Source organism: Electrophorus electricus, chromosome 10, assembly GCF_041902795.1.
Source record: "Electrophorus electricus isolate QZ-2024a chromosome 10, ASM4190279v1, whole genome shotgun sequence".
NCBI lineage: Eukaryota > Metazoa > Chordata > Actinopteri > Gymnotiformes > Gymnotidae > Electrophorus > Electrophorus electricus.
Window position 1 is genome coordinate 18,595,919 of NC_137506.1, and position 15,960 is coordinate 18,611,878.

The following is a 15,960-nucleotide window of genomic DNA, read 5'->3' on the forward strand; positions in this document are numbered from 1 at the left end:
AAATGTGAAGTAATGGGACAAGGAATCAAGCAATTTAAGTCGAGTTGTGTCATAGCCCACGTATGAGCAAGTCAGGACTCAACTTGGGTAATTATGCCAGAATGAGTATGTTGGCAACATCAAAATAATAATAAGTAACAATCTGATGAGCGCGACCAGCTGTGGTACTGAACTGATCACACTAGTGGTGGTCCAGTCATGTGCTAAAACTAATTTACTGTAAATCACCCCACTTCACTGGACCTTCAGTCACTTTTCAGCTAGCTTTATCCTGCCAGAGTTTAACACACAGTCTTTTTGGAAAATAAAAAAGAGGAAACTATATATTATATAGTATATAAAGTCACAGAAATTTGAGTGTTTATTAAGTCATAAACTCACAAATCAAAGTCAAAGTCAAGTCTCATTTTCTCTCATTTTCTCATGTCATGGGTAAACAACTTTTTTACAACTCAAATGAGATCACATGATTCAAGTTCCCCACCACTGGCTTATAATATAGACAGACACCGACCTGCTAACAGCTTTCAGTCTAAAATCCCCTTGCTTAAAATATTCGTTTGAAAACTAAAAATTAGAACACTTAGACATAGTTATTTGTTTCAGAAAATAAAAAAATAACATGCATCATATGCATGTGCACATGTCATTTTGACTGGTACTGGAAGTGACAACATCAATGTGACTAAAAAGTCAAACAAGACACATTTGAATAGTATCTTATGATTTACAGATGTGGAAATCATCACAGCACAGTTGACAACTTAGCAAATGCATTAGAATAACATATTCCTCATTTCTGTCATCTAGTCTGACTAGTGCTTGACCCATTAAAGCATCACGTCTGGGTTCGCTTGTGTACGCATTAGTCCATATGTAATGAGCCCTGAAACAGCACAGTGAGCGTTACATCTGCAGCGCATTCCGCGCACTCACCCAGCTGTTCTTGCGGCCGGCATAGACCTCCATGCTGCGGCCGAAGTTGGGGTCCTCGAGCAGGCTGTCATACTCGAAGAGCAGGCGCGAGCTGTCCCTCAGCCGCTGACACTGGTACTGGTGGTACTGCTGCAGGAGCTCCTTCACCAGCCACAGGAGGCATTCAGGATCACCGGCGTCCCACGCTGCCAGGTGCTAGATATCGGAAACCACACGCGACACACGGTTAGCCTCCCGGACACCAATGCAATGAACTAGAGCATTTTACTAGTAGCTTTCCCGAGCAGGTTCACAAGACAAGTAAGCAGACATCAGTCATGTCCATCATAAACACATTTATGAATGCTAATATTGTTAAGTGTGAAAAACAAAAGTGAATAGTAAAAAGCTAAAAGGGTCAGTTGTGGCATTATTCATGAACAGAGCTTGAGTGCAGAATTAGGAACACTGGTTGTCATGTGTATATGCTGTAGTCATACTCATTCCTTCCTAAACAGCCTGTTTATTTAATATGGCAGCTGCAAGCCCCCACATTAAGAGAAATTTTATATAAAAGGTATTTTAAGTCTTTCAATACCTTACATTACAAAGCACAGTACACAATGATAGGAATTTGGGCAAAGAGATATGAGCGAGCAAGCTGAAAGTGACTTTCTTCCCTACAGCACTATAGACAGCTGGTAAAGACAATCTGATAAATCTGATGACAGTTCGGTGACCCATGAGTCATCAACAGTGACTTGGTAAGCCTGTAAAGCCCAATCTTCCCTTCCAAGAAAGGGGGAATGTGGTAGCGCCACAGGATATCCTGGCACAGAGGGGCTGCTTTCATCCCCTGACCCTCTGTGCTTCAGTCCAGATGCCAGGCATTTGGCCACATTATGCCAAAGCATTCCAACAATGTGCCGCAAAGAACAGGAAACCCCAGCCACTGAGATGTATGTGAGAAAGAGGAAAAGACCCCTCATTCCCAGCTGCAGATAAGGCCGCTTGCAATCTTGTGCCCATGCCATGTTCTCTGCATAGCACACAATGGTGTGATGTTTGAGGACTCGGGAGCAATTAGGAGCAGGACGTGTGTAAACAAACTTGCCAGTACGGGGCTGCGAATCTAATCGGGTGCATTAAGTAAGTGGGACGCTGCGGCCTCGGCGTGTCTGGTGCCTGTAATGGGGCTCGCTGCGCTGTGTTCCTGAGGCTGCGTGAACGGGAAAACCTTGTGAACCGGCACCGCCCGCTTCCCTGTTTCCATGGACCCCCTCCTATGAGCTGACCTCAACTGCATAGGTGATCTTAATTTGCATGAGCTGCCCTGACGAGGGCAGTGAGCAGGGATGCAAATTACATAGCAGAGGGGCAAAACGCCAACCACCACCTTTCGCAAAGTGTACCGCCATCTTCCTCATTGGCCTAATTCTACCGACCAGTGCTCTGCCTCTCCAGGGGAAGATTACTCCCTGATGCGTGAGGTGCACAAGACCTCAAGTGTAACTCCAGTGACGATCACTAGCAGAAAATAAACGGAACACAGCATTGAAAGGGTGTTAAAAAGCCTAAGTAAAATGAGTAAATATGCATTTGGCAGATTGTCAGTGAACAATCTTCACCTGTCAAAATTATAAAAGAATAAGACAAACGCATGTGTCATTGAACCCATGTGTCATTGCCAGGCAAAGAACAAGCACAGGCTGTATCTTAGTGAGATGGTCGCACGCCGTTTAGAACTTTGAGATGGCAGCAATGCAATTCCAGCCCAACTTTCAGTGGACTCATGACTCACCCTGTCCTCAAGTCCTGCAGGGTCACAACAACGTAGACAGAGGACACAGGGCGTGGCTGTTTGCCTGTATATTATGTAACTTATTAAATTCACAGACCAGAGCATGGAGCTCAGTTTGACAGATCAAATCAAAACGGTCTCCCGATGGTTGATGGTGACGGAAGGGAAAAGAATACAAAGAGAGATGGAGGAGCAGATGTTACAGCATAATTATCAGAAACCGAGTGTCTCTCATATCAAAATAATTCTGAGAAGACCACTAGAGCTGTGCATTCACTGAGCTGTGGGCACATGTGTACACACATTGGTGGAAGCAGACGCATCCACGCACACACCTGAGTATACTTTAATTGGATTCATCTTTTAAAAAGAACTCCCGTTTGTAGATCGAGATTTGCTGACCCTAATTATTCCATTATTAGGAGAAGTGGTAATTCAGAGGAAAGTATCTAATAACAAATAGAGCAACTTTTATTCCGCATTTCTCTGTGGGGATTCCAATGAACCTCATAACTAGACTCTAGGGCTCATATTTCACCCCACTCACATATTGTGGAACCTCACAAATTCATGACTCTCACCTGATATATCCCAACTGGGTAAGACCTGAGAGAAAAAAAAGTGTTACCCTATTGACTTCGTCAAGATTCCACGTGGGTGGAGCAGTCATGAGAAAGTTCATGTTTCCACACAAGAGGAGTTGTTTCCTGGACGGTGCTTTACTTTACAAACTGTCATGATTTCACCGTTCATACTTGCTGTCTGCAATTACCAGGATTAAAGTACGAGATGATCATTGTAGCCAAATTACTCACAATTGAACACTGTTTCTTGTCTTTAACATCACATAGCTGTGGTCAAAAATGCTACTACTGTACTACTTTACAGGTCATGCAGAGGACTAATGTACCAGAGTAGGGTTCACAAAGAGTAGGAGTCACATAAAATATAGGATTTTATATAAATAGTAGTTTCCACATAAAGAGTATAAATCACAAACAGTTCACATGAAGAGTAAGGTTTATACAAAGATTAGTGTTCACATAGAGCATGATTTAAATCAAAAGTATAGTTCACAAAGAATAGGGTTCGCACGAAGAGTAGAGTTTGCATAAAGAGTAGGGTTCATGTTTTCTAGCTGGATACAAGTGGCTCGACTCCTGGTAACAAGCCACATTTCGCCTGGAAGTTGCATTCTATTAAAAGGTCCTTTAACAGAAATAGATTGTTAGTGTTGTATTAAGTGCCTGCAAAAATGGACTCCATCTCTCCTACGTCTCTCATGGAGAACCCAAGTAGCTGTGGCCACATCAAGCATCTGAAGTATTCAATATCTGTGTGCAATACCAGACCAGTCTACAGCTCCACCACCAAGCAGAGAGATGATAACACAACCACAGTCCCAACCATCGACCAGGAGGTCTGGTATTTGGTATGCTCTCTGCATATGCTATGGGCAGTGCCTGCTCTGACATGAAATCAGTCACCGCTTTATGAACTTGTCTGCTCTGTGTGCCTAAGTCAAAGGGCAAACCCATTATCACATTGCTTTAATGAGACCGCATAGTGTGGGGGCACTAGGAGCGTGGGTGTGTGGGCAGTCGGCGGCTGGGCTGAAAATAGCTGCCCCTGATCATGGCATAATGGGGTGGCCATATCGGCTGACCTCTGACTGTCTGGCTGGCTGGCTGGCTGTCCGGCCACACGTCTCTGTGGATCGATACTGGGGAGGAGAAAGAGGCCATTGTGTTCCAGAGGGCTGCGCCCATTCTCTGTGCCGGCACAGGATGTTGGGGTGAGCGCAGGACACTCGTGCCAGTGATGACATCATCCCCCTCGCCTGTTAACAGTTACCAGCAATAACGGGATTCCCGCAAAACTGTGGGCAAGGAAAAGGGAAGGAAAAAAGAAAACAAAGAAATGAAAACAAAGATGGACATTGAAGAAGGGAGACAGAGTGAAAGAGAAGGAAAAGGGAAAAGTAGAGAGGAGAGAGACGGAGGGAGGGAGAGAGAGAGAGAGAGAGAGAGAGAGAGGGAGAGAGAGAGAGAGAGAGAGAGAGAGAGAGAGAGAGGAGAGAGAGAGAGAGAGAGAGAGAGAGAGAGAGAGAGAGAGAGAGAGAGAGAGAGAGAGAGAGAGAGAGAGAGAGAGAGAGAGAGAGAGAGAGAGAGAGAGAGAGAGAGAGAGAGAGAGAGAGAGAGAGAGAGAGAGAGAGAGAGAGAGGAGAGGGAGAGAGAGAGAGAGAGAGAGAGAGAGAGAGAGAGAGAGAGAGAGAGAGAGAGAGAGAGAGAGAGAGGAGAGAGAGAGAGAGAGAGAGAGAGAGAGAGAGAGAGAGAGAGAGAGAGAGAGAGAGAGAGGGGAACAAAGCAGGAAGGGGAAAATATACCAAAATATATTGTCAGGAATGTAACCAAACACTTTGGTGTTTGCTATAGCATACAGTGGTCAGAAATTGACCTTTAGCCCACAACAGCAGCAACAGTGTGACAGTTGTGTTAAGGCTACAACCAAGAACAATAAAACAAAGATTTCCACAGGTATGGTGATGCAATAGTTACAGTCTTTCTGACTCACTCAGAAAATCCTGTCTGCCTGGAAACTAATTCTTATTCTGGAGGGACAAAGCCATCTTTCACCACAGAAATACGTGAACATGTACATGTGCACACACAGACACAGAACGGCAGACACAGACAGACCGACACACAAACAGACATTCAGAGACACACACACAGCTTTCTCATATTATTCCCAACAATGTACTATTTATAGTGTTGACAAGACTCTTGCTTGTTTAAAATAAAAGACAACAAAAGAACCTATCAAGACTAGTCAATGTCATGAATGACAGATTCTTATATGATTTATGGGCTAAATGTAGCCTTCACAGCTGTATATGTTGTATTAATCTTAATCTTTAATCTTTGTAATCTTCTCTGCAAATTGAAAAGGTTTGGAAGTGTACTGAGTATTAACCAAGATTTAAAAAATTCATATAGAACTCAAAAGGTTCTCCTTCCCCTGGTAACATTGCTGTGGTTAGAAGTAAAACATGAAACAATGGCCTTTCATTTGTGGCCTCTGCCATTGCTAATGGTAAAAGCTAAACTTACTCCCGGCAACAGGGACGTGGTGCCATCCTGTACTGTGGAGCCTGTGCCTGCAACATAATCACTATCAATTTATAACAAACAAGACATGAGGCTGCGGTCACCTGGGAAAGCTGGGAAATGCAATGTGCCCATGGTCGAGCGCTGATCTGGCAACCTGGCGGTGTGGACAGATGTGCCGTGGGCATGACGCCCCCAGGCCCAGCCGCAGCTCGCGAGGGAACACCCCGTGCACACTCCTACGCGGCGTGGGGTGGCCGGCGGCTGGGACCGCTCCCGGAGCTGCCCGGTGAAGTACATATTCCGTGAACAGCTGGTACGCCGTCAAAATAAATATATAACAACACTGTAAAATAAATGTATAATGATCGGCACCAGTTGGGGAGAAATTCTGGCACCGGCAGCACCGGATGTGAAAATGGACGCGATAAGAGTAAAAGCCCCAGTCCTCAACATGAAATATACAGGTTAAATTAATTTTCATTCCACTAAGGGCAAGACCTAAATAAAACTACAGTGATGAAATGAAATGTAGTTAGCACTGTCCAAATTACTATGCAGAGGAATAAATTCAGCCTAGCAGTCCATTTTAGCCTCAAAATTGGCAGCAAAGGAATAAAGCGTTTAGAAAATTAGGCAATAAAAATGTACTTGCTGCACCGGCACTTATTTGGCAAACAGTCATTTTTACATTTGTGGTTTCTACTGCACAATTTAACCTCAATATTACTTTTTCCAGATGAGTCTATTTGGACACTAGTAGCTAGAAGGACATAAAAACCCTACTTAAGACAACCTGTGGTATCTTGTTAAGTATCTAATTCATACTGAATCTAATTTGCCTCGATGAAACTATGTGAACAGCTGCTGTCTAAAATTCAGAGATAATTATGTAAGACATGATATATATTGGTTTCATCCTTTAAGTGATTTGAGAGACATTGAAAGCCAGTTTCAGTAAATCACTTTATTGAAACTTTAAAAAAACAAAACAAAAAAAACCCAAAACAAAACAAAAAAAAATGAAAAAAAATCCGGAAGTTTTAAAAAAATCTGACACATTTTAATTCCAGTGTGGGCAAGTGTTTTGTTTCTCGCCTAGAGATTGCCAAATGGCAAATCAAAACTCAACTTAGGAAGTCCACAACATTCCCTTCTCATGAACCATAGAACATCAAATCAAATTACAGTTACACAGACACACACACACACACAGACACACACACACAGACACAGACACACACAGTAAAACTACACTACTAGCTTAGCTAAATAACTAGCTAAAAAGAGAACACTCAAAATCCACACTACCTCACATGACCTTCAGTTCTCAGACTGAGAAGGGAAAAGGGAGTATGCACCCATCTGCTGAAAGGTAGAGCTGTGCTCCCTCCTAGAGTGGCCATCATTGCTACGGTATCAGGGCTGGCCAAACAAAGGTCTGAGAGCACTCCCCTGTCTGTTAGTGGGCTCTGCAGATAACGACTGCAGTAATGGCAGAGGGTCATAAGTCCGCGGTAAAGGAAGGAAGGGGAAGTAGCCTGGAGGCAAGCGTGTCCAGGCTGGCCGCGCTCTTCGTATGCTCACTCTGGGCTTCATTGTTCTGCCCTTTTACGAGATGCAAGGTGCTGCCTCTTTGCAAGGGAGGAGTGGAAAAACGCTGCCAAAGCAACTTCAGGCACCATTCAGCTTTCCGGGCTTTATCTCTCCCACAGTGAAGGGTTTTTTGTTTTTTTGTTTGTTTTTCCCGCACATATTAATGCAGACCATACTGAAAGGCCTGCATGATTGCAACAGAGTTGGCCAGGGTATATTACAAAATTCCTTTTATTCGCTTTTGCTTAGATGCTGAACTCGGAAGAAACAAAGGATTTCACTTGATGCTGTGAGTCTAATTTCTAACTGTTACTTCTTGCAGTTGCAGTTTCTAAACACAAGTGACAGCTTTAGGATACAGCTGGCGCAAAGGCCTGCTCATGTCTGCCCACTCAAGGATGTGGAGCGAACACTGGGCTCCATCGATCTCCATATACACACTGGTGCCTTGGTGCTGCACGTTAGACTGCCAAGACAACTCTCAAAAATCTGCTCTTCAGCTGACATCAGCCCAGCCCCTCCTCATTTGCTATGCCGACTCCATTTCAAAACAGTCCGCCGGTGACAGATGCTGGGGATTATTATAGACTTAAAGGCAGAGAACGGGCCCAATGTCACCTCCACTTCTCTGGCTGGCTGTGTTCAAACATGAGCCAAGCGGAGGGGATTTCCCAGAGTACTCTTAAGACTTCAGCTACTTGCAGACGGAATGAAGGGCGGGAGTCCTTTATGATCACCAAACCAACCATGTATTGCCCCAGTTTCCAAGCAGGTTCCTGAAACAGCGAACCACGCTGCACGCCAACGAGACCAGAACAGACTGTCCTGGAAAATAGACCAAGGGCAGGGCACTGCAAAATAGTGGGAAACTCCCAAAGAGATGATTTAAGGTTTACAATAGGTAATCGTTAAGAGATACAGGGAAGTGTGTGCGAATGTGCATGTGCGTGTAGCTAGAAAGTGTGCCAAACCTGCTGTACTATCCAATTCCCATCTCGCTTGTAAAGCAACAACATATGCATGCTTCATCAGCCCCTACTTCCAGTCATAGCAAGTCCGAACGCCAAACAACCTTAGCAGTAAAACACTATATTGTCCCATTAATCCTTTATATGGTGAGAAAAGAGATGACCTGTTGCACGCTTGTCAAAGACTGAGCAGCCTGTTACTTTCCTCTAGTTGCTCCCCAAAACCTTTCAGCAGATTCCCAGTGGGTCTTCCTGGAAGTGCTCCTGTCCCCTCAGCCTCTCCATTGTCAAGCCACCATCCCTCCTACCAGGGTCGAGTGGGTTGTAAAAACAAAACGAGGAGTGCAGGCTGCCAGAAGTATGCCCACGGAGCTCTTACCCTATTCCCGTACACTAATGAGAGGCCCCATGGTGCAGACTGATGGGAAACTGTGAACTGAGAGGTGAGGAAGAGGGGATTGAATGCCTAACACAAGGCTCAATATCTGCAAGAGTGATATAACATCCTTTCACTGTAAGCCTGAATGGGTCACTAACTTTGTCTGCCACATCATTATTTTCCTCATATTGCTAGAAATATTAATTGTTGTAACTAAATAATACCTAATAAATATGTCCAATAATAAAAGGCTGTGAAGAGGTTTTGAAAAAATGTGGCTGATATCATGGGATGCATGCAGATGTAGGCAGTTCAGGTCTTAAGCCCACTATTTCCTACAAAACAAGCTTTATACAGACTGGCAATAAAAGAACATGAAAAAAAGAATTCATGATTTAATGTCTTTTGATTCTACCTACAGATCAAACTCATTACTGCTTAACAGCTTTTTAAAAAGCTTAATAGCTAACAAAAAAGTTTTTAAATATTTTCATGCATTTGAAATATTATTTAACAAAAAGTACTATATACTGCCCACAGTTAAAATGGAAACACGGTAACTCAGCATTGTGGCAGACAGCTGAGAAAGACAGGGCATGTAGCACGGATCATTAATTTAAGCCTAAACAAGGTATTAGAACAGGAGGCAATATAGTTCTGGTTAGACTACGAGTTTAGTTAAAAACCCAGCAGTAAGACACATTGCCTTTGATCTTGCCTCTCATGTTTCCATGGCTATAAAGTCACATATTCCAACCAGAACCAATGTTATGTTCCCACAGTAAACTACTCTTTGTTTAGTAGCTATAAAAGCACCAATTAAAATCAAAATGGAGCTCTTGGACTGCATCACTGCAGCGGTTTCACTGCCCTTTAACAATTAAACTGAAATCACTCATTGGAGAGCATGTGTAAGATGGAAGACAGCAGTTTTAGTTCAAAGGTAATTGTATCTCCATCCCTGCATCACTCTGTTTTCCTTTAGACATGCAAAGCTCCAAGAAGAGAGAGTCAAACCTCAGCAGTAAAGCCAAGTTTGCGGTCTGCTGATAGATGAAATCATGGCCACATAACTCTTTGACAACTGTAAGGAACAGGATGAGATACTATGTGAAAATCTTAATTCATCAAAACCAATGTGAGAAACCAAACCAAACACATATACGTACAACGACATAATGAAACAAAATTTGCTGAGATTAATGGTGCGTCAGATATTACGTAACCAAGAACTGAACCGTAGGTGCTAATTGGCACTTGATGACTTCGCAAAGGGAAAAAATGGCACAAAATGGCACTTAATTATAACCTTCTTGTACCTTAAATATTCACAATGAGCGAGTTTCCAGCTCAGACAGCCACAAAATAAACAAGGTTAGAGAGTAAAGCATCTAACCACAAGTAAGGTTGACCTGGCTTTAGCTCCATGAATCAAAGGGATTTTTAAAAGTAGGTCAATTAGAACTTCAGTTTATAAAGCTACAAAGTATTTCAAAAAGGCAATAGTACTTTATAATAGTATAGAATGTTACATAGTTATTAGGCATTATTTATATAGATTGTTACAATGTTACTAGAAGCTACATCTTATTTCAGCCAATTAAATGTTTTTGAATGTGGAGAAAGAAGAAAATGTACTTCCAGCTTCAACATTAAAATATTAAAACACCATGACAGGTGTTTTAAACATATCACTAAGAACTACTGACACAGACTACTATCTTAAGCCTGTAGTTGATCAGCAACACCTCAAGCTGGGAGCAAACAATTCTGTTTCACTGGCATAGGAAAACCCTATACAGGAGGAGGAGACTGGTGTGAATGTAGTGGACCATGTGGCCTTTTTGTGTTCACCACTTGCTTATCAGCATGTAGTCAGTTAAACAAAGAAGCACTACAGTGGTGGGGTGGTGAGTTAAGGCCTGTGGTAAACATTGAGATGATGCTATACCCGAGAGCATGTGCTGAAAATGGAGGGTGATGATGGTGACCTTCCCTTTGGCTGACCACAACACACAACTTGTTGCTGACTACAAGCCTGATTTCTCTTTTGTCTCATGCTTTTAACAGGGAGGCTATCAAACATAATGATGATGATTTTCATTTCTGACTGGACAAAGTTTGGTTCACAGTTAAGGGGTGCGTCAGCAAGCGGGCCTTTTGTTTCCAGCTGATTTGCCCACACCTGCATTGCAGCTGCGTGTGAATATAAAATACATAACAGTAAAGTCGCTTGCACCGGAATACAACTACTGCTTAGTTACACAAGGAAGGAATTTGGAGAGTTTGGACACACTATTCAAATATTCCTCAGCAAAACCTGCAGGCGGTGGATGTGCTGGCTCCAGGTTTATTCCACGGCTTGGGCCAAGGAAACAGCATGGAGGTTACCAGCTAATAATATGCAGGGCAGTCTGTGAGCAGGACAAGCATTTTACTGAGACGTCAGAATTCCACCGAGCAATGTGAGAAAGGCCCAGTGTTTGTTGCTTCAGGTGGAAAACAAGCCTCGAGCTGCAGAAGAATCCCAGTGCCATGTTCCACGCACTGGGTAAATCTGGGTGTAAATCTGCTTAAACAAAGCCACTGCTGCCTGTTTCACTTCCCCAGCTAGAGATAAGCTAATAAAACAAATTCTAATGATTGTGTTGTTGTGCTGTAACACTAAAAAAAAAAAAAAAAAAAAAACCCGGCAAATCCAACAGAAAGATCATGCTAATTCCCTTCTCTGTAAAAGAATAAAACATGCATATGGCAAATGGCTATAGTTGGATATCCTGCTGGCTGCCGATGCTATCCCACACCATCTATCTCTGAGAGAAACATCATCAGACAAGCTAAGTTAAACCAGGTGAACACATTCATTTCTGGTTACTATTGAACACTCAATAAGATCACTGCTCCCATGAGAATAACATCTGGCAAAAGAATGGACAAGGAAGCAAAGCAAGAAGGCACTGAAAGCACCACCTAAAGTCCAGTAAACAGGACTGCCAATGAGCTGGAAGATGAGCAGAAGCAGGTTGGGGAAGAGGCAGTGAAAGAAGGAGAAACTCTCCCGCTCCCAAATCTATAATAGAAGCATGTAGCTGAAGGACAAAGTAAACCCATGGCAGCTGCCAAACTCTGGCAGCATAGAGGTGTTTCCCCCTTTTCTTCCAGCTGAAGTCAGGAGACGGTGAGCAACAGTCATCGTCTCCAAGACATTGACAACGGGGGAATTTTAAACCACCGTCACAAAAATAGCGCCGTAGACATGTGAACTCACCTAGCTCCTCGGATGGCCACCGGGTTTGTGGGGCGTAGTTTCAATCGGTCTTTCTGGAATTATTCTGTACACAATGTTTGTTGTGTCCATGTTGTCAGTCATATCGAATTTAATAGTGTAAACACAGAAATGTTGCAAAGAGCTTGCTGTTTGCCTCCAGTTTTCAAAAATAACTAAAAAATGCATTTTTGCAGCAGCAAAAAAAAGGTTAATGTCAGTGGTGCGATTTTTCCAAATGTTTCTCAGCACAATAAATAGTTTGGCGCAGGATGTATTTTTGAACACCAGAAGCTAAAATCCATAATAAAATTTTACTAATCTGAGTACTAAACTGTCCAGACAAGCTGAATTTAGATCTGGTCTGACAACCATTCTTCCTAATGTGGACTTCTCATTGATAGAAAAGGGCTGCACACGCACAATGCCTTCTCCCCCCCCCCCCAGAGTCTCACATTTTCCATGAGCAAAACTTTTTTTGGCTCAAGGCATGGTCTTGGAATAGTGCGCAACTGTGAAATTTCCCAGGTACACCTGAGACTAGCAGAGTGGTAGGCTCTTCCTGTGGTTTGCCTGCAAATCTGAGCCATTACAAACAATTGCAAAACATGCAGGATTGTGGGAAGATGAGCATGACGGTGGCTTTGTAAATATGTTCACAAAAATGTAAATATGACAGCAAAATGCTTAATCAGCAGGGGGAAAAAAGGAAAACATCCCATTTCGCAACAGTACTGGTGTTCAGCTCGCCATCAGCAAGCATTACCATCAGTGCTGATTCCTGCAGACAGTGGGCTCTCTATGCAAGCCTGCAGTTCTTATGTAATTTGCCAGCTTGGTCTCAAAAAACAAGATGGCTTCTGGGTCAAATACTGCTGCTGGCTCAGCCAGCCATATCAATACCAGCCATCTGAATTAACAAGCCACTTAAGAGGAAGTCAAAACAACTTATGTTTCTGTTCCTTTAGTGCTTCAAAGGTATTAAATCATGGTAGCACCATTGTTCTGTTGCCTTGTACTTCATGCTCTTTCACTGAAAGTTGAGCTTGTCTTAAAGGCTGCATTTAGTGAGCACGCTTTTCCAGTTAATGTTAAAATTTAAGTTATTTTTTAATGGTTTTTGTCCCTCTGTATAACACAATCTACATTTTACACACATACAAGACCAAGAATGGACAAGAAGCCAGTTTTTCTCAAAGTGAATAAGATTTATTTAAACCAATTAAAAGTTATTAGGATAGTCATCCTCTGTCACTAACATTTTTCAGGATGTAATTAGTGGAAGTTTTAACTAGGTTTGGCGATCAATTTCAGCAACCAAATTCCTACCCAAATCCACCAGTGACCAGCCCTTCTCAAAAATATTCAATGTTAGATAGATTGCACTGCAACCTCATGTACCTAACCACTTTATATTACCAGAATAAATGCTATGTACTACAACAGTACATGCTACTACTACATAGAATGGTGTTAGAAACATTCCTATAAAGCTCATAGTTATACATATAACATATATGCTACTACATATAAAGCTTGTAGTAGCATTTCATTGAGAAGGACTTACCGGCAGTTCAGATGGCTCTGGCAGAAACTCTGCATCCTCCCCAAAAATGAAGTCAGGAGGCAGCTCAGGGTCTCTGGCATTAAAGATGATGTCCCCTGGCATAGCCAATCACAGATAAGCTGTTAATCACACTTATATCAACTTGATTTAAGCATAAAGACACTACTACACTGGGAATACCAAGCCTGAGAGCAGCTACTCTATAACATTTACAATGTTATTCTTTGGAATACACTACCTACCATATAAAATTACAAATACTAACTTTTCTTGAGCAATTCAAAGGATACACAAATACAATGAACAAGCAAAGCATTTAATTCATGCCATCAACACTTGATATCTTGAAAAACCTAGATTTGAGGGCAACTAATTAGACAACAGTCTTGTCAATAGTTAGCATGAGTATTTGTCTAGTATTTAGGTCACTGAAACATGTCGTTATGGAGGGAGATGGCAAATCAGTGGTTGTGTAGTAATAACAAACAATGAAAACTGAGACCATGGAAAGAGGACAACAAATGATGAAAACTTGGCAACAAGTTAATAAGTATATTATAAAATAGAGGAACCCAAGAACTGACACCTAAGCACTCCCTGAATAAAAGGAAAAGGCAGAGTAGGATATTAGTAGGTTTTTAGTTGTAATAAAAACGCTGTCCATTGGTGAGGCATGATGCGAATTAAGCAAAGGTTGAAGTGTGGCACTGAAGTACGCAGACAGCATTAAATGCTGTACTAAGTTGGAGGAAGAAAGCCATTAATAACTAAAAAAAATCCTATTTTTGAACTGCGCCATTCAAGGAAACCAGATTTGAAATGCTCATGTTGGATATGTTTACATAGAAAAGCTTGCAGTTATGCAACAACCACCCTTGTCAACATCTTCATTAAAAACAGGAGTTTGGCCTGCACTTATCTAGATGTATTATCAGATGGAAGATAGATGTTGCGTCTTACACACATGCACTGAGCAAGCAGGTGGAGGCAGGAGCATGCTGATTTTTGCGATTACTTAAGAGGTAAATCATACTGACTTTATCTTTAAAGAAGTGTTAGATAGGCCTGACACTGCTCCACCAAGCTAGTAGCAGAAGAGGCAGGTGTTGGAATTGTGTGTGCAAGGTTGTAAAAAGGGTTTGGGGATTATTACTATCCTCATTGATGTTAGAGGAGTAACAAAAACAATGAACAACATTATAGACATCCCCATAAATTGAGCATATGTTCAGCGTACACTACAGACTGGAGATTATTTCTTATAACAGCGTGTGAGACATAAGCGATTGGTCCAGTCACTGGATAAACTGAAAGGTCTGGATGTGCTGGGTATTTAGACAGGAATCATAACTGAGGCTATTGGAAATGATGCAGTTATTGCAGCTAACTAAGTTATCAGGACAAGAGAGCTTACCAAAGACCAAGAAGAACAGAGCTTTCAGTGAGGGAAAACATAAGAAAAGCCTGACATGCTTCATGGGCTTCATTTTTATTAGAGCAAATAGTAGTACTGGTACTTCTATGCCCTCACAGCATAGGTTTTGATAATTTATTTAAAAAACAAAACAAAAAAGAAAACAGAGAAAAAAGTTTTGGAAAAAAATAAAAAGATGTGGCACTGATGTTTTGTAAAGTCACTTTGACAAGAACTCCAATTCTAATGTCTAATTTCATTGCCATGTCTAAACCCAGTGCAGATAATTTGGTCTTTTTTTATAATTTGATAATTCTACCAGTGTTCGATGAAAACAAAAACATGTTCTGGAAATACGAGGCAATTAGACTGGGTCATGGAATAATGTCATTGCTAATCATTTCCATGACCATTTAAAGCATTAGAGCTGCACAAAATAAGACAGTCTTGATATATCTGTTTTTATCACATTATTCACACTCAATTTTGACTACTAATTTGTGGTGAATGGTCTGTCTCCACCTAATTTGCTGTGGTTTAACAGAGTAACAGAATACATTACTGCCGTTCAATAATGTTGCTCACATATTTGTCCATGTCGGTCATGTATCTCATGCACAAGTACCTTAGTCTCCTCTGCCGGAAAACACTCTTGGCACTGCCACAAGTGATCCATTTATATGTTGAGCCACTGCACTTGGCACAGCTGTTTAAACGTATGAGTAATACGATTGGCTGAGAAGATATCCATTTACCACCACACTTCCTGTTGACATTCCACTTCACCCAACCCTTTTGCACATGACACGAATGCATGCGCCTGCACAAAAACTGAACAAAGACTGCATGGACTTGGTGACATGTAGCAGGGACTGATGTAGACTGCTATGCACTGCCTCAGGAAAACGGGGCCTGATGTAAGAAATCAGGGGTTCTCTCATGAGG

The 15,960-nt window shown here is 42.0% G+C and overlaps 1 protein-coding gene across 4 annotated transcripts in view; it reads right to left on the reverse strand.

Annotated features, from left to right (window-relative positions):
• babam2 (BRISC and BRCA1 A complex member 2) overlaps positions 1–15,960 on the reverse strand; it is a 55,449-nt gene that overhangs the window by 35,405 nt on the left and 4,084 nt on the right. For 2 of the 4 annotated variants that reach the window (XM_081721721.1, XM_027001475.3), the window contains exons 3-4: positions 13,602–13,696; positions 937–1,131 (exon numbers count right to left, since the gene is read on the reverse strand). In XM_081721721.1, coding sequence (XP_081577847.1) covers positions 937–1,131; positions 13,602–13,696 — 290 coding nt within the window. Of the gene's footprint in view, positions 1–936; positions 1,132–4,382; positions 4,596–5,930; positions 6,109–13,601; positions 13,697–15,960 lie in introns of those variants that run through there. The other 2 variants (XM_081721723.1, XM_081721722.1) reach the window with 2 other exon arrangements.